Source organism: Liolophura sinensis, chromosome 4, assembly GCF_032854445.1.
Source record: "Liolophura sinensis isolate JHLJ2023 chromosome 4, CUHK_Ljap_v2, whole genome shotgun sequence".
Taxonomy (NCBI): Eukaryota; Metazoa; Mollusca; class Polyplacophora; order Chitonida; family Chitonidae; genus Liolophura; species Liolophura sinensis.
In genome coordinates, this window is record NC_088298.1 from 21,139,101 (window position 1) to 21,161,487 (window position 22,387).

A 22,387-nucleotide genomic window follows, 5' to 3' on the forward strand; every position below is an offset into this window, starting at 1 on the left:
TGCCTTTTTTCAATATTTTTTTAACACTCAATTTAACAATATATACAGGGATAGCTAATTATGAATAAATAAATAAATAAATAAATTTGGACACTATTCCTTTAATTTCCGAACTGACCATTGGGACCTTAGGAGAACTGTAGTTTAAAGACATTTTTTACACCTCAAGAAGAAAGCTGAGAAGCCTTTTTTTGTACTTCCATATGTTAGAGCGTATTAAGAAATACAAACCAAACGTTTTTCATGTATCCTTTAATCAAATTAACAAGTCTTTTATAAGTGTTGTAAAAAGCGTATGTGTCTTGACGTTTCAGATCTTTTAACCCAGGGACAACATGCTTCCTGGAATCCTGTTTGTGTTGGCCATCGCAGTGGCATCAGGTGAGGCAGAAGTTTGTATAGAGATAGCTTATGGCATGAATAACCTTTCTTATTGTAAACCCGTAGCATAATGCCGAAATTCCTATATGTATATGGACGCATTAGACTAGTATGTGTAATCAGGCCCAAGTATTACGAAGCGATCTTAGATAAAATTTCAATCATTAAATTTAGGGTGTTCCTTTCTGTTATTTTAGCTGAAATTTGTTTTATATTAACTTACCTACAATTTACGTTGACAAATCAAGATTGTGACCTTGTTACATAAGAAATTTTTAAGCTATTTGAAATTTTGACTTAAGATCGCTTCGTGATCCCGGAGCCAGATCACCATGATAGTGAAAACAAATCTCCTTTTATAAGTTAACGGGGCACATGGCTGTCTTGCAGAGTAACACTTGCCAAACATACATCTTTCACCTGTTTTTGTATACAACTTACAAAATTTCAAAATATTTTCTGATTATAGTTTAATGTACAGCGTTAAATTCACTCAATTTTTTAAAAGATTAATAGTTGCTTACAGAAATTTGCGAAAGTTCGATTCGAACGTTTCCAAATTATACTTGAATTGTTTTAAATTAACATACAAACGAGAATTCCGTAAATTATTTACCGTGTGTATTTGTTGGTTGTTCAGCTCTTCACTTGTCTTTACCTGTCTGCGACATTGTATTGTCAGTGATATGGTGTATTTAAAAAAAAATCGTGTGAATGGATGTGACTGACAGTGGTATCGTTCAGCAGAATTATCAACCCTCTTCAACTTGCGTTTTCTTTCAGGTTTTGACACCAGGCGACTGTTTCGCAAGAAACCGGCGACTCACGGTATATGAGTTTAATTAAAATAGTTAAATGTTATTGAAATTATTATCAAATTCATTACTCTCTTATATATATTTTAATGTTTGTTTGGTCTGTTGCTAAGTGTAGAATGTCGGTTTAATATTACTTTTGTCATGCTATAAAGATATCTCCATGCAGAAGTCCCGTCTCAGTGGAGACATAATCACGGAGCTGCCACACTTGAACACCATCCCGAAGACACCAGACATGACACCCAAGTTGTCACAGTATATACTGACACCGGGATGGCCAATATACATATCATATCTCATTGTACTCACAACCGTAGAAGGGGGAAGTACCAAGCACGGTTCTTAAAATCCTCTCGGGACCCTCGGGACTCTCGGGGTGTCGAACACCTGTCTCCGCACCTACACGAGGCGGTTCATAGTGATAATTTGCTAAAGGAGCAGACCACCTTTAAATAAAGTAAGCGTAATCTGAAAAGCCATTTTTTTTGGCAGTGATTGGCAGACATTCCAACGCACTGTATAGCGGAGACATGTGAAATAGACTAAAGCAAATGACGTCACAGATTCTTTTTTGTCTTTTAAACATGCTCTAACATTTTTCTTTCTATATTAAATACAATTATAAACGTGATACAACATGTACATTCATGTTGGACGTAAATGTATAGCGTTGAGAGCATGTTTAGACTAATACGTATTAGTGACGTCACTGTGCTTCAGCTAGAGTACGTCCTCTTTAAAAAGTCCACCGTGGATTCACCCCTAATACGCATTTTATTTACTGTAAAAATGTTAAAAAATCGTGAAAACCATTATTGAAATCAGCACGAAATTGTCTTCAAAATGGAGGCTGTTCTTTTGATTCCGATTCTCGTTTGTTTCTTCTTCACACGTTTTACAAAATTGGTCATGACATCAGCTATTAAACGTGATTATTTATTATATTTAACGCGCAGACTGCCTGGACGTGGCCATTGTTGGAGGGGGGATAGGTGGCACCTACACCGGATGGAGATTGCGACAGCGAGGCTTGAATATCGCCATCTTTGAAAACACAGATCGTGTCGGAGGTCGGATGTTTAGCGTCTTCCTCCCTTCAGTGCCGAATGTACCTGCTGAGTTGGGGGCGATGCGATACGTTCCGGGTGCGCACAGCACCCTGGAAAGTTTGTTTCCTCAACTTGACCTGCGCACGGAAGTGTTCCAGCCCGACAGTTTTAAAAAGCTATTCTATTTCCGGTCTACAAGACTAAGCGCCGAAGAGTTGGACAGTCCTAAGCTACCGTACAATCTGGCACCAGGGGAAAGCAGGAACCCAGATGAACTTTCCTGGCAAGTGGGCAAAACAGTTTTTACCAGTTGATATTTTTTGCATGGATTTAAGGGTATGATCTGCCGAAGGTCTTACATACAAGTTGGTTAACTGTGTTTTGTTCAGAAACAGACATCTTCACACGAAGAGCATAACCTCGGTGCTAGCTCTTATACAGCTCGAAGCCGTCCATATGTTTGGTACACATTAATTTCGTAAATCGTTTGATGTGTATGTATGAGTCGAAACATTCATTTACCAGACATCAACCAAACTGGACGATCCGTGTTAATAATCGAAAGGCTAATTTTCCAAAACGATATGTAAAGCAAACTACCAAAGAATTAAACAAGTATATAAAGTACGAAATTTGGACGGAATCATGCAAGGAGAAGCACTCAGCAGTTCTCAATGATGTAGAAAAGACTCAAGGAATGTTCTAAGCGAATGGATGAATAAAATCGGTATCCAAATTGTGTACCATGCTGGTAATCGGAATATATGTATCTCGGTTGTACGTTGACATGCCAAAAGTCTGTTGTTTAAACTTTTGAATGTAACAAATCACACCAACGTCCGCCAAGTTTTAAGTGTTATTCGTATATGCAGATTACGAGCTGGCTCTTTGAAAGATAGACTGTTGACAACGAAATCCAATACCAAGTTCGTGGGTTGAACTCTACGTATGTATAGGTCGCCCAGCTTGAGATATTCAGAAACAACAGAATGAAAAACTACAGCATATAGAGAGGAAAACCTGCGGATGGTCGGGGGTGCTACCTCCACATTTTATAAACTATCACATGAAAACAGTGCAAAAACACTAGACTACGAGGATGGCAAGTAGAATCCTGGTTCATGCAGAAATATAATAAGTCTTTGAGTATGGAGGGTAAAACCAGAGCAGCGACAACAGTGTGATAGTAGGCAAATAGGCACACGTAACTGGTGAATTTCGGCAACCGCTTGGGTTACCCCAGTCAGGGTTTTATTCTAACTGTTCATGTACATACTTAATTTGTACGGCGTAGCAATGTACACGCCCCCTTGCACCATGGCTTATGCAAACCTTCATATAAGCCAGTTAGTTTTGAGTATTCGTAAGGTTGGAAAACCAGAAAAAACAGCTGACTGTTACACGATGTGCTTTTGTAACCAGGACTTTCTCTCAGCGGGTGATGAACGTCAGCAGACCGGATCTGATTCCGGACATTGAAGAGGCGTATACCCCGGATGGAGTTCCAGTGTATCAACAAGGGTGGGTAACTCTCTCTGTCCTGACTCTAAGCAAAATACGGCGGCAAACTGGAAGTATTTATGCAGATATGTGCTGCCTCAGAGGGCTTAGATCTCACAAGGTTGTAGCACTGGCTCAGATGGATAAAGCGCTGGCTCTGACGGTTAACGCTGGCTCTGACGGTTAACGCTGGATCTGACGGTTAACGCTGGCTCTGACGGTTAAAGTGCTGGCGCAGATGGTTAACGCTGGATCTGACGGTTAAAGCACTGGCTCTGACGGTTAACGCTGGATCTGACGGTTAACGCTGGCTCTGACGGTTAACGCTGGATCTGACGGTTAAAGCACTGGCTCTGACGGTTAACGCTGGATCTGACGGTTAAAGCACTGGCTCTGACGGTTAACGCTGGATCTGACGGTTGAAGCGCTGGCTCTGACGATTAAAGTGCTGGCGCAGACGGTTAAAGCGCTGGCGCAGACGTCAAAGCGCTGGCTCAGACGGTTAACGCTGGATCTGACGGTTAGCGCTGGATCTGACGGTTAAAGCGCTGGCTCAGGCGGTTAACGCTGGATCTGACGGTTAAAGCGCTGGATCTGACGGTTAAAGCACTGGCTCTGACGGTTAACGCTGGATCTGACGGTTAAAGCGCTGGCTCTGACGATTAAAGTGCTAGCGCAGACGGTTAAAGCGCTGGCTGAGACGGTTAAAGTGCTATTTGAAACGGTTAAAACGCTGGATCTGAGGTTAAAGCGCTGGGTCAGACGATTAAAGTGCTAGCTGAGACGGTTAACTCGCTGGCTCAGGCTGTTACAGCACTGGTTCAGATAGGAAACGCGCTGGCCCAGATGGGTAAAGCACTGGCTCAGACGGTTACAGCGCTGGCTCAGACGGTTAAAATGCTGGCTCAGACGGTTAAAACGCTGGCTTAGACGGTTACAGCGCTGGCTCAGACGGTTACAGCGCTGGCTCAGGTGGTTAAAATGCTGGCTCAGACGGTTAAAACACTGGCTCAGACGGTTACAATGCTGGCTCAGACGGTTACAGCGCTGGCTCAGGTGGTTAAAACGTTGGCTCAGACGGTTAAAACGCTGGCTAAGACGGTTAAAACGCTGGCTCAGACGGTTAAAACACTGGCTCAGACGGTTACAGCGCTGGCGCAGGGGGTTAAAATACTGGTTCAGACGGTTAAAATGCTGGCTCAGACGGTTAAAATGCTGGCTCAGACGGTTAAAACGCTGGCTCAGACGGTTACAGCGCTGGCTCAGGTGGTTAAAATGCTGGCTCAGACGGTTAAAACGCTGGCTCAGACGGTTACAGCGCTGGCTCAGACGGTTACAGCGCTGGCTCAGGTGGTTAAAACGCTGGCTCAGACGGTTAAAACGCTGGCTCAGACGGTAAAAGCCCTGGCGCAGGGGGTTAAAATACTGGTTCAGACGGTTAAAACGCTGGCTCTGACGGTTAAAATGCTGGCTCAGACGGCTAAAACGCTGGCTTAGACCTTTAACGCTCTGGCTCAGACGGTTAAAACGCTGGCTCAGATTGTTAAAGCACTCCGGCTCAGAGTGTTGAATAACTGGCTCAGAAGGTTATAGGGCTGACGTAGGCTGTTCAAGTACTGGCTGAGATGGTTAAAGTGCAGGCTCGATGCGATAAATGAGTCGTTAGGTTCTCGGGAAGTACAATATTTAAACTTTATACTGCACATGACCTACAATACACCTATATATACCTACTGCACATACTCAGTGTAATAAACTGTAATCGACGGTTCCGCTTTGCTGTGGAAGGGCAGGGGAAAATAATAGACGTGATCACCAAAGTTAAGGGATATAAGGAAATAAATAACGAATGCAAATGTCTTTGTTAACAAATCAGCGTGGTGTATTCGAAAGATACGGATATACCATTTTTCCGATTCTTGAAATTATGACTAATACAGTACGATTTAGGTGACACCCACTCTAAGGGCATTCATTAAAGTGTTCGAGACACACAGGAACTCTTGTGTGTGCTGAAGTAAAAAAAAAGTCTTCGCATATACTGCAACTTCTGGTGATGAAATTTGCGTCCATACACCAATGTTAAGATCTCTCGAATACCATGTGTCAATTTTGGTCGTGATGTACTTTATTCATCAATAATAATTGAGAATTTTTCGCCTATACGATAGCTGCATGTCAGTTTTTGGGTGGAGAAACCAGATTGCCGAAAGTAAAACACGGACCTTTGGGCAAGTTACCTGTTAACTTCCGACACGCCATGTACATATATGCACACCATATTGGAGTAAGACTGTCACGTGACCCCCAACTTCCGACCCGTCTTACAGTACTGGTGGAAGACTGTCACATGAGCATCCTTGAATGCTTTATGTTGCCAGGGGAAAAATTTAGTTCACTTGACATGAAATTTGATACTAACCAAAGTTTGAATGAAATTCGACGCTTTCTATATCTTAGAATTAAATTATACCAAGCATAAATTTTTTTTTTAAACGTTTAACAATTTAGTTTAGCATTCCTATGTTTTAATTGTTCTCTTTAGCTATCTCAGCGTCATGGGGAAGATTTGGAGTAACGAAGCTAAAAACTACCTCAAAGACGTGCATGCCTTTCGGACTCTGTACGAACCCAACATGAATGCTGTCCACGACATTATAGCGGGCCATCCGACCTTTCCAGGCCATACAAAGAGAACGGTGATTGGTGGGATGAACGAAGTTCCTAAGCGATTGGCCGAACAGTTTGTGTCAGCGAGTCCCAGGTGGGTATTGTCTTGATGTTAAACATTATATTTGAAAAAGAAAGTAATTTGAAAAAAGGGAAATATGAATCATGATTTGTGTCCTGTATGAATAAGCCTAGATAGGAAAATACCAGCTGTAAAAACCTTTGAAAGGTATTTAGATATTGTCAATATATTTAACATGACTAAATACATTTACACATATTTAAAAATGAAAAATCTGTAAGTTATTTGAAAGAAACGAAAGATTGAATTATGTTTTGTACTCTAGATGCATAGGCCTGAAATCTTCTCTAGCTGCCAAAACACAATATTTGAAAAAAAAAAACTGAAATTGAAAAAATCGAAGACAGAAGTGCAAGCTAAAATAGTGTTTGGTACACTAGTACCCTGGAGGAGTTTTTAGATAACAACAAAATGACAACGAATGTCTGTTTCGACGCATAGTTTGTACACATTACAGTATGGTTTGGAGTAATAGTAGAACTTTATCAGTAATTATATTCGTGTAGTTAAACGAAGAATAGCCTGAAAAAAGGAAAAGTAACAAAAGTTAAAGCACTGAAAATAAGCTAAAAAAATATACAGAAAGATAGTTACACACAAAAAATGAATCTGTTAATTTTAACAGAAAGCTAGAATGTATTCCGTTATTATTACACAATATTCTGCCATATTCAGTCTGATAAAATATTTTTGTTGAATTAATAGAAAATTTGTTATATTTAACAGAACAATCTGCTGCAATAACAGAAAATATTCTTGCATGGCCCAGACAACAAACATTTCTATTAAAATTAACAGATTAATTTTTTGAGTGTCAAAAACGACTGAATTCCATATTTCAGGCACAAGATCAGACTAAACAATCGAGTGGAATCTATCTGAAAGATTTGGTCAGGCGGCCAACAGCTGTACCAGCTGCCTGTAACAGAGACTCATACTCTGAACGGACATACGAGGGACAAATGGGTGAGGACAGGGTATAGTCGTGTTTCGTGTTAGCTTACATGCAGTTTTAGATACTAGTAGGTGTGATACACATAAAAACACGTGTGTTGAAATCTAACACAACAGCTTGTGTTGTTTTCATTCAACGCATAAATGTGGAAACATTGCCGATGTGGCGTTAAGCCATAATAATTCATTCATACACAGAAATGTGTTACCTCAACACAAATATGTGTTAAATATGTGAAGCGCACGTTACAAAATAAAATAATAAAACACAAATTTGTGTTAAATAAATGTGAAGCGCACGTTACAAAATAAAATAATAAAACACAAATTTGTGTTAAATAAATGTGAAGCGCACGTTACAAAATAAAATAATAAAACACAAATTTGTGTTAAATAAATGTGAAGCGCACGTTACAAAATAAAATAATAAAACACAAATTTGTGTTGAACCAGAATGAGGTAATTTATGCAATACAACAAAAACTTGTGTATTTTGCATCAAGTAATGTGCATAACATCCAAAACATCTTACGCTCAATTCTTTCAACACATGGCCTTTTGTTAATTCAATACAAGATAGAGTTGTTCAAATATGACCCAAGATTTTTGTTGGAAACAACACAAGTTTGTGTTCATACATCACGAGTGTTTGTTGTGTGCAGTGGAGGTGGGGTTCGGGGTTAGCATTTTCTGGGTTTATTGGCAGCGTTTCTTCACATCAAATCAGGCTTCTTGACATTATACTCGAAAGGAAATACATTTCATCATATATTCTCCAGCTTCCTGGCGTTAAAAGCACCTATTCACGAGGCTTCCTATATCAATATAATGTTATATCTGCTGTCGTCAATGTCCGTTCATCTCCATATAATCCTCTAGTATCTTTTTATTGTTTGTGGTGCACACCACACCCCACCACACCATACCATACCATACAGTGGAATCGAGACGCAGATAACTATAACAATCAATCAAGACCACAGCCAACTTTTTGATCCCTGTGACATTTCTACCTTCAGCAGTAATAATAAAGATTATACATTCATGTATATGGAGCCTAAGATGGATAGTATTAGGCACGGATAAACAAAAGATTTACCAGAAAATGCTATCATTAATTTGTTTTTTATGTCTCTCTGCCGTCAGGTGAAGCCTCAAACAGTGTGTGCCAAGGCTGTGATGATGGCACTTCCGGCTCCAGCCATGCAGAAAATCCATTGGTACCCTTTCCAGTTTGATCCATTAATGAAGATGGCATTTGACGCCGTCACAGACTTCAGTGCAATGAAGATTTTCTTAGCATATCCGAACGCTTGGTGGGACGACTTCGGCGCGAAAAGTAAAGCGTACGTTACTGACATACCTCTTCGGCAAGGCGCAGAATTCGGGCGTTTCCGGAATTCTTCGGGAGACGAAAGCGCCCTTATGATGGTGTCGTATGCTGATGGGGAAGTGAATAACGATTATTGGCGGGAACTGAGGAATTTCCGAGACACAGTTTCCTCCCCTGCGATTCCCGCGAAATTTTCCGTAAGTACGCAAGTTGTTGATCACGTGCATCATCATTTGGCAACAATTTATGACGTCAGACCTGGTTCCATTCCGCGCCCACTAGATGGCGTGATGCACATCTGGAATCAAGATGAACAAAATGGCGGAGCTTGGCAAAGGTATAATCCCGGTGTGAAGCCGAAGGTGGTGTCAAAGTTTATGGAACGACCATCAAAAAATGACAATGTCTTTGTTATAAGTAACTCGTTTTCGCGTTCTCTTTCAACATGGGCCGAAGGTTCGTTAAGAGCAGCCGATGACGTTCTGTTGGAATATTTTAACGTGACGTAATGATTTTTAAACAATATGCGCACGGATTCTGAAATTAATTTATCAAAACAGGAAAAAACTTTTTATACACATTCAGGATGTCCGATTCTCAGCATGAAGGAAACCGTGAAAGTTTTAGACTGACAATGTTCTCTATAAATGTATTTTTTATGTATTTATTTCATTTTTCCTTAACCTTGTACTCATCAAGTTATTCACTTATATATATTGCGTTTAAAGGCAAACTCCTAAACCTCCAAAAGCTCCATGGTGGAAAATACATTAACATCCTTAAAGTCTAAACCCAGAATAATCTGTGTAATTATTCCATAGTCTGAAATAGGACTTTTCAAGACTATGTGTCTGTTTTGTTCTTAGTTCAGGGAGAAAAGTTTTTACCTTATTTCGGGGAATATTTTCTGTCTTAATCCGAGTTCAGTTGCAGAAAGGGATATGTACATGTAGTATGATTCTCCGATCGCCAATCTTGAATTTCATCGTAAGACACTGAACATAAGGCAATATCAATCAATGTGTCGAAACAGACATTCGTACACGAGCCGTCAACCAATAAGGGCGTTGTAGGTCAATAATCGCAAGGCCAATTCCCAAAACGATGTATAGCATAAACCACCTAAGAAAGCACATAAAGTACGAAAATAAGACGGAATCATGCAAAGAAAAGGAGTCAAATAGCTGTGTTAGTAACTGTTACTAACTGGATGTGGCATCACTGTCGTCTTTGTTAAGAATTCTGATGAGGGCTTATTGTATCGATGCTCCCACATCTGACACCTTGTCACATGTATCGATGCTCCCACATCTGACACCTTGTCACATGTATCGATGCTCCCACATCTGACACCTTGTCACATGTATCGATGCTCCCACTTCTGACACCTTGTCACATGTATTGATGCTCCCATTTATGACACCTTGTCACATGTACCAATGCTTCCATTTATGACACCTTGTCACATGTATCGATACCCCCATTCTGACACCTTGTCACATGTATCGATGCTCCCATTATGACACCTTGTCACATGTATCGATGCTCCCACTTCTGACACCTTGTCACATGTATCGATGCTCCCACTTCTGAGACCATGTTGCATGTATCGAAGAATAAGAAATGGCTGACTTCGCTGGTCTAATGAACTTAGCATTTATTCCAGTACCGCCTGACACTACTCTGTTTAACAAAACATAATTCTTCTAGAATATGTCATGCAGCTGGAAAAGTTTGTCAGTGTCTGGCCAAAGGTGGGATTTTTTGTCCGGGTTGCTGTCGCCAAGGCACCATGCGTTAAATAGTTTACTTGGTTAAAGCTGGTTACGTCATACACGATTTTAAGCCCACACCGGCACGATTTCGCATGTAATACTTTTTATCCGCGACAAACATCCCTGTGAAACGCTTTGTGTGACTGTCAGTTGGTCTGTGTTTCAGCATGGGAAATTGCTAGCTGGTGCACGAAAGAGGGGCGACATCAACGTTCCACGGGATGTCGCCGCTATTGCCTATAGCACATACCTTATAATGTGTTCTGTATTAAAATGCAATTGATACGGCGCTCGGAGAGATGGCTCTAGAGCAGATCAAAATCATGGCTTCTGTTCGACATCCCCGCCAAACTGGGGCAGCCATTTTGATAATCAGGCAGTTGGGAAGCTTAGGTCAAAATAGTCCATGGCGTTCAAAATTGCCATCTAATCGAAAATCGCCGACGATTTTGCTTCAGAAAGTGAACTAAGCTTTCTTCTGATACCGTTGATCGATGCACAAAATGTCTCGGTTGCTCAACGGCGTCGTCGCTGAGCGATCACACTAAAGGTCATAAGGTTAACGCTGCGTTTGTGCGGACATGCGATTGCATTTGCGATTACTCGCCCATTAATTTTTCCGAGCATAAGAATTACATAATACGCTGCGATGTTTTCACGGACTCCTCGTGATTCTTTAACATGCCTCTTTTTTAACAAAGCAGACAAGGATTTACTGCTGGTTTGGACTGACGGTGTAGTAGAGTCGCAGTTCCCAACGCATGGGCCATTTTTCATTTGTTGATTAGGGCGGTATTTGACGCCGTGCTCAAGAGTTGTTCATTTATGACGGCGGACAGCTTACAGATTTATGGATGGCGGAAAATGGTGTGCGCAAGAGTAAATCAACGCCATCTGGCGTGCAGATACCTACAAAACCTTCAATATACATGGCCTTAAAGAAAGACAACACTATAGACCAAATGTATATATACATGTCGATAAAGTATCCCACAGGAAGTTTAAAGAGCAAAACTTTTTCTTTCTTTGGTGCTTCAAACCCGAGATATCTTAGTTCAAACTAAAAAAAAAAACGCACATAGAGACTGTGGGAAGTGACGCAATATTATCAGTTTGAACCAATTAGACGGGAGTTATTTCTATAACTGGATGACGCGGCTGATTTTCTAACGTCACCCGAATCCTGCTGTAAAGTATACATTTGCCTAGCTGTGACAATAATCACGTCAACCTCGGCGAATTCAGGCACGGCTTTATAGGTCTGCATCAAGCTTTTGGCAGTTTTCAGGTAGCATTCGTTTTGTTGTCACTTCATGATAGACTAATTAAGTCGATGAGAATATGTTATTCTCTGGGCTTTGTTCAATAATCTGTTCCATTTAAAGAGGCAGTTAATACAGATGGAGTAATTTAGTCAAAATGGACTATACAGTATTATGGAAATCGATGTAACTATAGAAAATTATTCATGCGTATAAAAAATGGATTTAGCAGAAGTCTCAGCACAGTGTGGGGCTCGCATAAACCCGACGATAAAAATGCATGGCAAAACTGTGGAAAACAAGAACATTACAAAGAGACCTGCGCGACTTGCCGAACTGTGAAGTTAAGAGCGTTAATGCTGATCTACGATTTACTGTGGAAACAGCGGCGTCACCAACCGCACTTTCACGCCCGCACGCCTACATCGAGCAAACAATCACGTGTTTGTGAACCCCTCGTGTGTAAAATGGTTTACAGTACCAGGTTGATTGAATCTCTCAGAATCAATATAATTAAGCGCTAATTGTAATTAGGCCTACAGGTATATATGATGGTGATAGATCTATCCTTGAACCTGATTATTTCAACGATCAAAAACAGCGTCTGATTCATGCCGGCAACTATAGACGTGACCTGTAACTATAGGACCACTTCGGTGGCCTAAAGTTTACAACGTCCGCCTCGAAGATTGCGGATCAAACCCGCGTCGGTGTCATACCAAAGACTTAAAAATGGTACTTGCTGCTGTCTCGCTTGAGGCTAGAGCAAAAAAAACAGGACTTGTTGGCCCGATGTCAGTTTAATGTGACAGGGTGAGGTGTCATGTCTGGTGTCTTCAGCATGATACTCCAGTGGCAGCAGAACATTGGCAGCATGGACTCGCCCCGCCGCAAAAAGCCACAGTATATGTACACACGCCTCCGACGATAAACCATGGAAGCCGGGTGATGACATTTCACCCGCGGCCCAACCTGCCGATGATAGTGGATTTTCTCCGGGCTCTGCCCGATTCATTCCACCATAATGCTGGCCGCGACGCATAAATGAACTATTCTTGTGTACTGCGTAAAACACCATTCAAATAAATAAATAGACTGGGGACATTATTGATACGGCCTATATAACTACTGTATAAGACCGAGTTGACCAGATCTTTCGTGGCCTCTTTCCATTTGGCTCCTGAGCGCCGAGTGCCAAAGGAACAATATTACCGATGCCAAAGTCTTTGTTATGAGCCGGGTCGAGTTTCTTTGCGTGTTCTCTGTAGAGGAGAGGTGTGTGCTTCTACCACTTGGCCTGAAAAGCTATTGGATAGCAAAATTTCAGATGGTCCTGGGTACTTTTGGGTATGATGTAAAATAACAATCAACTAAATAAATTTATAATTCTGCATGTGCCGATTGGCCTGTCGCAAATGAGGTAACAAGTTTGAATCCAGCTCTCGCTGATTTGTTGCTTTTTTAGGCCTGGTACCTGGCGTAGAGCGATGGCTTACTCCAGGCCGTCCGGTTTCCCCCACTCATAAAACTGAAAGCCATCGTACTTAAGTTAAAAATTGTCTCGAGTGTTTCACCAGAAAATACAATCAATTAAAAAAAATCAATCATTCCTTTAAACCTGCAAGTCCTATTCACGCATCGGGCTATGTTTTAGATTCGACCTAATGTTCTACAAAGTGATCCTGCGTACAAAATCCTGTCAGAATTGAACAATATTTGGAGCAGGTTTTGAACGGAACCCATATCGTAACAGACATATTGGCGGATGCGCTCATATTAATTATCACCCTTCATTCCGTCATTACTAAAGCTGTTGCATTGATAACCCAGGCACTGTCTTCCTTAGTACTCAATATCGTAAGGTCCATTGTACACAGCCTGCTACTAGGAGACACCGCCCTAATTTGACCCAGAAAAATGCTGAAAGCGAAATTTAGCTCCAATCCAACAAACAAAGCAAGCTGTTGCGTTAAGCGTTTTTGCCATCTTGACACGTGTCATGAAGTTTAGGCCTGGACTCGCTTGTACGAAGCCCACGTAACGGCCATGGCGACGTAATTCCTACATTGCTGGCTGCCACAGTAGTCACGTGCTCATAACGTTAAGAAGGAATGTAGGCAAATTCATACAGGGTCCTGTTACAAATTATTTAATTATTTGATTTCTTGGATTGATGTTTTATGTCGTATTCAAGAATATTTCACTCATATGACGGCGGCCAGCATTATGGTGTTAGGAAACCGGGGAAACCAAGACCATCTTGCTTGCAGAAATTCCCACGTACGGCCAAAGAGGAAGCCAGCATGCGTTGGACGTGAACTCACAGCGATTGCATTGGTGGGGGGGGGGGGGGGGGGGGGGCTCCTGGGACATTGCGCCGACCCCTCCCCCCACCTCGGGTAACTAATGTCCGTCATGTTTGAATTCGAACTTGAATCCCCGACAAGGCTCCTGCTAACTGACCGCCATCGTTGGTATAACTAAAAATTCTTGAGTATATAGCGTCAAATAAATAAATAATTTTCTGTATGTATTGTTGCCTAAGCGTCAAGAAACGAGACTTTGAGGGCTGGGGTGGGGGATGACGGTCAGGGGTGGCTGTATGAATGCTGACACCTAATTTAACAATTAACGTACTAAGGTACATAGCAGGTCACCCACCCCTGGGAGGAAATCGACCGTGTTGGAAGCAGAAAACTTGCTTCCTGACAGAAAACTTCGGAAATGCATTATTACAAGGACTGACTTGGTATATTTACACGTCAACGACGAGATTGAGCCGACTTGTGCAGTTCTGCGGGCACGAAAGCCTTGTTTCTATTCGTCATAATCACGCAATCCCCTGTAATGTCACGTGATATGTGCTCGCAGGTCTTCCCAGCCTTATTTTGCACACGGAACTCATGGAGGGACGAAGATTTTCGCAAATGACCGAGTTTGTAAAATTGTACTGCTGACAGTTGTAACTCAGTTGCTTCGTCTAGAATCTACAAGTTATCGTGTTCACTGTGTTCTTTAAAATACTCCGAATTATCCACAAAAGCGTTGGCACTTGAGTGTGTGTGTGTGTGTGTGTGTTTTTTCTTTTTGTGTGTTGTTGGGTTACATAAATATATATGAGCTACTATGTATATCACCAATGCATTTATATCCCGACAGCTGATGACGTCTCAGGGGAATCCCCAACTCTGATTTCTTTCAGGTGTGGGTCTGGCTCTTTTCTGCTTGACATGTAAGTACATTGTCAGATCAGTTGAGCCACACACGTGGGCTAGAGGTGGCTGTGGTGGAGGGTGACGGTCATGGGGTGGTTGGGGTGGAGATGGTGTGGGAATGCAGGACAGTGCGCACATGTGCTTGTCGTCATTCTTTAAAAAAACAGGATGTTCTGTTTAAATCATAGCCTCGGGCTGGGGATTCCCCCCCCCCCCCCCCCCCCCAGCTTCCGCTGTTCTCGGAGTCCTACGTGGTGACAAACGGCGATCAATAGTGCTTAGCTGGTCTTACGTGAAGCTAGTTAATTAGACATTACTTGTCTTCCATGCGCCAATTAGCATATATACCTTAGCGTGGCTCGTTCTGTTGTTGTTGACCTGTGCGTCACACGTTGGAAAGTTTGTAATGGAATGACATAAGTTCAAGGTGTTTAATTTTATTTATTTATCTGATCGGTGTTTTACGCCGTACTCAAGAATATTTCACTTTTACGACGGCGGCCAGTGTTATGGCTGGAGGAAAGCGGGAAAAACCCGAGGGAAGCGCTCGACCATCCGCATGCGAGTTGCTGGTAGATCTTACCACAGATGTCCGGAGAGGAAGCCAGCATGAGCAATAACCCAGGAGCCTCTCACCGCATGGGTGGCATGCAAAGGCCCCCAAGGTGTCAAACTGAAAATGGATAAATAATTCAATGTTGAATATAACATGATGTTTTAGATATGTAGGAATAGTAACATCGTTATGTAATGGCCATCTCGTTAAAGGAAAAGACGTTAAAATCGAAGAAGGCATCACTAGATAGACCGCTTGAAACTATGCATAAATATACTCTAGGAACCCTGACGTCAAACGAAGTTTTCCAACTCTAATCACAACACTGAATGTTGGAATGACTCTTTAGGAGTAAACGATTACTGAAGTAATTTTCCCAAAACTTCCTTCCTTCTGGTGAACATCAGGGGAAAAACATGATGTGACGTCAGAGTTCGTAGATTATGTCATTATGGCTCATAAAGCCCACCATAGTATTCAAAAATTTGAATGCCTGTCAACACTCATAAAAAAATTTGAAAAAATAAATGTAAGGGTTTTTACGCATAGTTTTTAGTTGTCTGTATGATGAACCTAACTTCATATTTTAGCTTTCTTTTACTTTAATATTGGCCCATGTCATCCATTTAATAACTATATTAGTATCTACATCGAAACCTCGCGTTTTAATAAACCATGGAGTTGTTTATCCATAAGAAACATCTTGTCCGATATACCTGAGTAAAGAAAAAGTAACACTTCTTGCGTATATACGGACATTCGATTTTATGCACATATTTATCGATGTTTACCATTTGGGTGCGATGTGGTTTAACTTATAACGTAGATGTAAGTTTCATTAACACCTGAATGTCTCAAAGTAACGTTTAATAAAATATCTTGGCAACAACTTTCAAATAAGCAACAACATTGCATGCATTATGGTATATATTCGGACCATATCATATCAAATAAACCACAACTATCAACTTGCATAACGATCACGATTAACTTAGCTACACATTGAATATGGATGGAATCTAACGTTATACGCCCACATTAATTTACCTGGATGTATTCCACTGGAACTAGGTGCCATCACTAGCTCATCCGCCTAAAGCGCCGCTCACGACTTAGCTGGGCGGCTCTTGGCCAATCGGTGACGGTTTTGTCAGGCGGTTTGTAAGCTACCTGGCGAAGGCCGGAGGTTTTCTTGTGAGCACTGGCGGTCGTTTTATAAGAGAAATCTTCTAATGGGGATATTTTGGTAATCCTTTAAGGTGGCGATAACATCTGGCATGATCACGAGCCATTGTTACTACAAATATTTATTGTAGCGCAACGACTATATAAGACGTTACACGACAACGGAACTAATCAATATAAGGTCATTGGTAGTGTTAGCATATAACTACAACTTAAACCGGTACAACAGTGTCACAATAGTCATATTTACTGTGTATACATTACCTCCCGCTATAAGACTAGTGATCTCTTTGATTAGGGTGATCAAATCAGAGCGGAACTCTTTAGTGCACTCGGCCAATTCTGTCGGTAAATATGTAACAAAACTACATATAATACTCATATTTGATGATATTTACATTTCTTTCGGGATATCGTTAAACGACATGAACATTTAAAAATAAAGATGACCATTAATATTCAAGAAAAAAAACAACAACAATAACAAAAAACATGACAATATGAAAAAAGAATGATTAAAATAACAATAGACAAATAACAATTCTATAACAAAAGACAAATATCTCAGTTTTTTCTTCCCGTACTTGATTGAAAAACTTTGAGATTAGCTTGCTGGTTTGACCGACATTGCAGCACCTGTAAGCGTGGCTGTGATTGGATGCGGTTTTTGTATGACGTCAGACCGAAGTGCGACATCGTGTTTCCTATCCGTGGTTTGTCGCTAAAGTCTGACGGCTTCCGGTCTCGCCGTTTCCCGTAATATCTCAGGAGAGAAAGCATGAGAAAGCCAAACATTAAAATCCCGACTGTGACGTACGGAACTATCAGCGAATCGCCAACACTTATTCTAATATCTTCCATCGTTCTTTTTTTTAGCTGTGGAAGATTACAGTTTAATTTCAAGGCACAGTTTAACTTCCATAATTATATAGAGTAAAGACTTTGACGAATGAGAAAACAATTTTGTATCACAAATTCGCTAGTTCTTAACATAATTTTTCGACTCACTGTCTTGCACATATGGCTGAATGTTGCTATGGTAACTAGTTAAAAAAATGTACAGAAAATAATCACATGCAAACAGTCCAAGAGATTATATTCCAGCTTACGAGAAATATTGGTTTTCAAAGCAATTCTTTGACAACAGCACCTGTTGTTACCATGGTAACGCTGAACATTCCTCCACAATCACTTAAGACTAATCCTGGCTTATTGAAGAGTTGACGCTTGAGTCAAATCCGTGAAGGTCATTCAGATCATCAAATCTTGAAGTGACTCCAAGAACTTGGAGTCACAGCATATAATTTTGGGAATAAAATGAACACCAATGTTCCTAAACGATCTGGCTAGGAACAGCCGGCTTTCATGGATCATGTTATAGTTCCTCAGAGCACTTCATGAAGATTGCAGTTTTACTTCAGAACTGCGTCTGCACACCACTGCGGTTAAACTACAACTGTGCAGCTTCTGGTACCTCCACAGGCTACAAGCCAGCGTGTAAACTAGTCCAACTTCCAGCTCGACAGTACTATAGCTGCGGTATTTCTCCGCTACATGCTCCGAGGGCGCACGAAAACAAATCCCCTTGGGCTGTCTAAGTCGATGTATCGATTACCACCCACTGCATCGATCTTACTTTCGCTCCCTCTGGGGCCACGGACTCTTTTTTTATAGGATGTGCGGCTAAACTAACAGATGCAAAGGAATGTCTTAAGTCTTTAAATGCACTCCGATGAAATACTCACTGCAATCTTATTAACGAACGGAGTTCTTCCCACAGTGAGTCTCATATGTCGGTACCCTCAGATTCTTGATTTCTGTCTGGAACGACCCAAATGCACAACACAATGAAGGAATTAAGTACCGCACTGACTTTGTCAAAAGCCTGATGCAGACAGGGCCAGTTCCAACTACTCTCGAATAAGAAAGCTTCGCCCCTGTAATCTTCCGTTGACTGACAAGATTGCAAGGTTTTGCTTCTGTTCAAGGTTTGTCTCTTCCAATGTTACAAAATGGAATTGTTGAACTTTTCTTTTCAGACGTCAAGACCTCTACGTCAAAAACGTCTTTTGTCTTGAACACGAGTTTCAGCTATGCCTCTCTTGTACCAAGTTTTTGCTCTTCCGCACATTGCTTCTGGATGGAAACAAATTCTGGAAGCAGATGTCACCAGAATAATTCGTATGGCATCTATCACCTACCACCTACTTCTTGTTACAAACCACAAAAATATTCCCGTTTATCCTTCTCTCCATGACGTAAAAACTGCAAATTCCAAAGGTCAAAGGTTAATTCCCAACTTCTGGCCTATATCCCTCTGCCGTTGGTATTAGGTATATAGTTCTACCCGAGTCAGCAGTTCTGGATTAGTAACAAACCACAGGAAGGCTGCATTAGGTCACTGGGCTCCGCTCTATCACCGAACGAGGATGTTTGGGATGCCTGGTCCCACAGAATCTGGACACACCGGAAGTTTGGTTACCGGAGGGGACAGCGCCGCTCAAGTATTAATAAGTTACTTCCGGAGTGCCATCTATAACAATTCAGGTATCGATTGACAGGACTGACAAGACTTTTCCAGGAGGACAAACTCGTGCATACAATACAGGCACACTGGACAAAACACACCCTTACAGGTTGGCCCGATCCTGAAAACTGGATGCGATTGAGCGAGCTAATCTGAGCCGATCGCGATCTTCTCTCACACCTGCGGTTGCTATGGAAACCAGATGTGAAACTGTGGATCGAATATCTTCCTTATTAATTGACAAACGAGTTCTAATGAATCACGATCGATCTTGGGGTTATGTTATGCACGTACAAGCTACTGCTTCATGGGGAAAAACCGATAAGAGGTTACTGTACGGCTTCTCACTTAAAACAGTAACACAAAATATAGTACACTTAATACAAATCCAGCCCAAAGGTCTAGCTCCTGGTTGACGTTAATGAAGCAAAAGGCTTTGGTGGTTAATTAATAGGTAGATCGATAATTAAGTCTATTAACGCCGTGATGGCTGTTGTGGACACATTAACGCATAATTAACAATGTCCAGTATGCTGCAGGGTTACGTTCAAACTTGTTAATGGCGTCCATCGCCATTCACCCATGACATGGTTGAAGTACGCTTCCGCCAACTCTCTTTTAGGTTCTTCATTTACGCAATATTTTTTTCCGTTTACTTGGAATAGTTTGCTTTCAGTTTAAGTAGATTCGGTGTCAAGAACCACTAGCCAAATTAAGGATCAATATAAACTCTTCACGTCCTTGAAGGTAATAATTGAATTATCACACGCTGGCAAATCAATGTTTTACGCCAATATCCTTCCATGGCCGTATCTCTCCCCGGTTTTGTTGATTGCTTGATACTTAATCAATGTGGGCTAAAAAACTAAACAACGAAAAAAGAATGGAGAATCAGTGCATAGCTTGTCTCTTTTCCTCTCAGGACCTTTGAGGCGAGCAGCTGGTTTACGACATACAATACCGCTTGTCCATCCAGCTGCTTTTGAATGTGAATGCCGATCACAGAAAAATCTAAAACCCATGACCTTCAGTTCACATCATTATTGACACGCTTACGTCATCACTGAGAAGGTTACGTCACCATCGGAATCTATCCATCAATGCTCGGAGAACTTCCGGTCTATTGCCGAATGTCTCCGGAAATTCTTAATCCCGTTGACAACACCTGATGAATTGGATCCGTGTTACATCCGCTAGCGTCAACTCAGTACCGCTGTGCAGACAGGTGTTACAGCCTGTGTTAAGATATAATACGACAAATTTTAGTTGCCTTCATATACATCCACTCACTAGGGCGTTATGTTCTCACTGTAAATATACAGTTTTTTAGGTGTTCACGTGTAAGGTCAATGTGAACGCTGAATTAATTGTATACTCATTAGGTGTGTGTGCGTGTACTGTGTCTTCTTGTTGCAGGGTGAATCTATGCCGCCAAAGTGCTGTCGTCTCTGAAGTATCATGCCGAAGGCACCAGGCATGACACCTCACCCTGTCACAGATAAAATAGCCCCTGTCACACGCAAAAAAAGCAAATATGTGGGCAAGGGAATGACCCGCTCCATGGGGACACCATCGTTATATACGATCTAAATAAATATGGAAACGATCTTAAGCTCCGATTATATTCTTGAGTACGGCGTAAAACACCAATCAAATAAATAAATAAATAAATAAGCTCCGATTGAAAGGAATCAAAATATCATATTTTGCACGTAATATACCACAACTGATTATAACATTTTCACTTCAATAGTATACACCTGTTCTCTTACCTGTAATTAACGGTACACCTGCTACTTGGTATCGATCATTAAAGAGTTAACACCTGTCGAATAATACTGGATTGTTGCACAGATCACACCACTTTTAACACCGAGGATTTCCACATGTTTATTACGACATCAGTTGGTCGGCTATTCATCCACAAGAGTCAGTAACTGGAAACTTGTGGGTGCGTCTCAAACGTTCACAGGTGGCAAATTCAAAATCAGTCGATCGATATTGTTCCAGATAATGAGTCTTTAACCATAATGTTATTATTTGAATATTTTGGTTTCAACACAAACCGATAATTCCACAAATTTCGTTGGCTGCATGCATAGTTCTGGTTTACATGTTTAATTCTCAGTGTCTCATGTTAAACCAGGCACCACTGTATGATGTATCAGGCAGAAATCGACACGTGCAGCTTTTCATACTTTGTGAAAAATAAACTTTTCAAGAAAGACGCTTTTTCTTAATTTATAAAAGTGAAGTTGGGCGGATTGTGTGTTATTATAATGAGAGATTTACCTTGCTAAGAAACACCAAGGTGTTACTATAATGTGAGATTTAACTTGAAATTTTACAGTATGAACTCATTTTACAGTATGAACTAAGGAAAACATGTATTGGCAGGCTTTCTTTTTGGACGGAAGTGTAACTCGTTGTTACAAGACGGTTATAACGTTGTACTGACGAGTTACTAGGGAGGATTCGAAATACTAAGTCATCACTTTGTGCGGACCCTTTGACGTTTATGTGGGTCGGCCATTTTCATGTATGTTCAACGGATATCAGCTACCATGCAAGCAGATGCGAACATTTTGTGAGATAAAATTACTTTTTTCCTGATTTTGCCAGTCCCTGTGGCTTGGCTCTTTGCTCAGTAGGGCTATCACATCCATGTCTTGTTCTATAAGCTTACTGTGAACACCTCTGCACTTCCCGTACTCTCTTCAGTAGATCGACGGCGTAAAACACCAATCAAATAAATAAATCCAATAGACCGACGCAAAAAGTGTTACCTTGAACACCTCTGTACTTCCTGGGCAGCCTCCAAAGTATCAACCCTGTGGCCGTTACAAACTGCCTACCTGTACTCGTAGACATCTAAGCTGTCAGTCACAGGTAGGTGTCCCAACCTCCAGTCGCTGATAAATCCAAATGAGCCTGAAAATGGTTGAAAATTTGACAGACCAACTCCAGCCGCCATGTTTTAACTCATTACAGTGACGGGAGCCGTGCATATTCTTTACACATACATGCGTCGCTCTATACCCTTCGCTTTACATAAAGGCCACCACTAGCAAATTTTGTAC

The 22,387-nt window shown here is 41.2% G+C and overlaps 1 protein-coding gene across 1 annotated transcript; it reads left to right on the forward strand.

Annotated features, from left to right (window-relative positions):
* The first annotated feature begins 323 nt into the window (after positions 1 to 323).
* LOC135464516 (achacin-like) lies at positions 324 to 20,759 on the forward strand. Its single transcript, XM_064741940.1, has 7 exons — positions 324 to 381; positions 1,165 to 1,209; positions 2,156 to 2,531; positions 3,671 to 3,773; positions 4,679 to 5,143; positions 8,601 to 8,984; positions 20,724 to 20,759. The coding sequence occupies exons 1-7, from the start codon at positions 336 to 338 to the stop codon at positions 20,757 to 20,759; spliced, it is 1,455 nt and encodes a 484-aa protein (XP_064598010.1). The 5' UTR covers positions 324 to 335.
* The last annotated feature ends 1,628 nt before the right edge of the window (positions 20,760 to 22,387 follow it).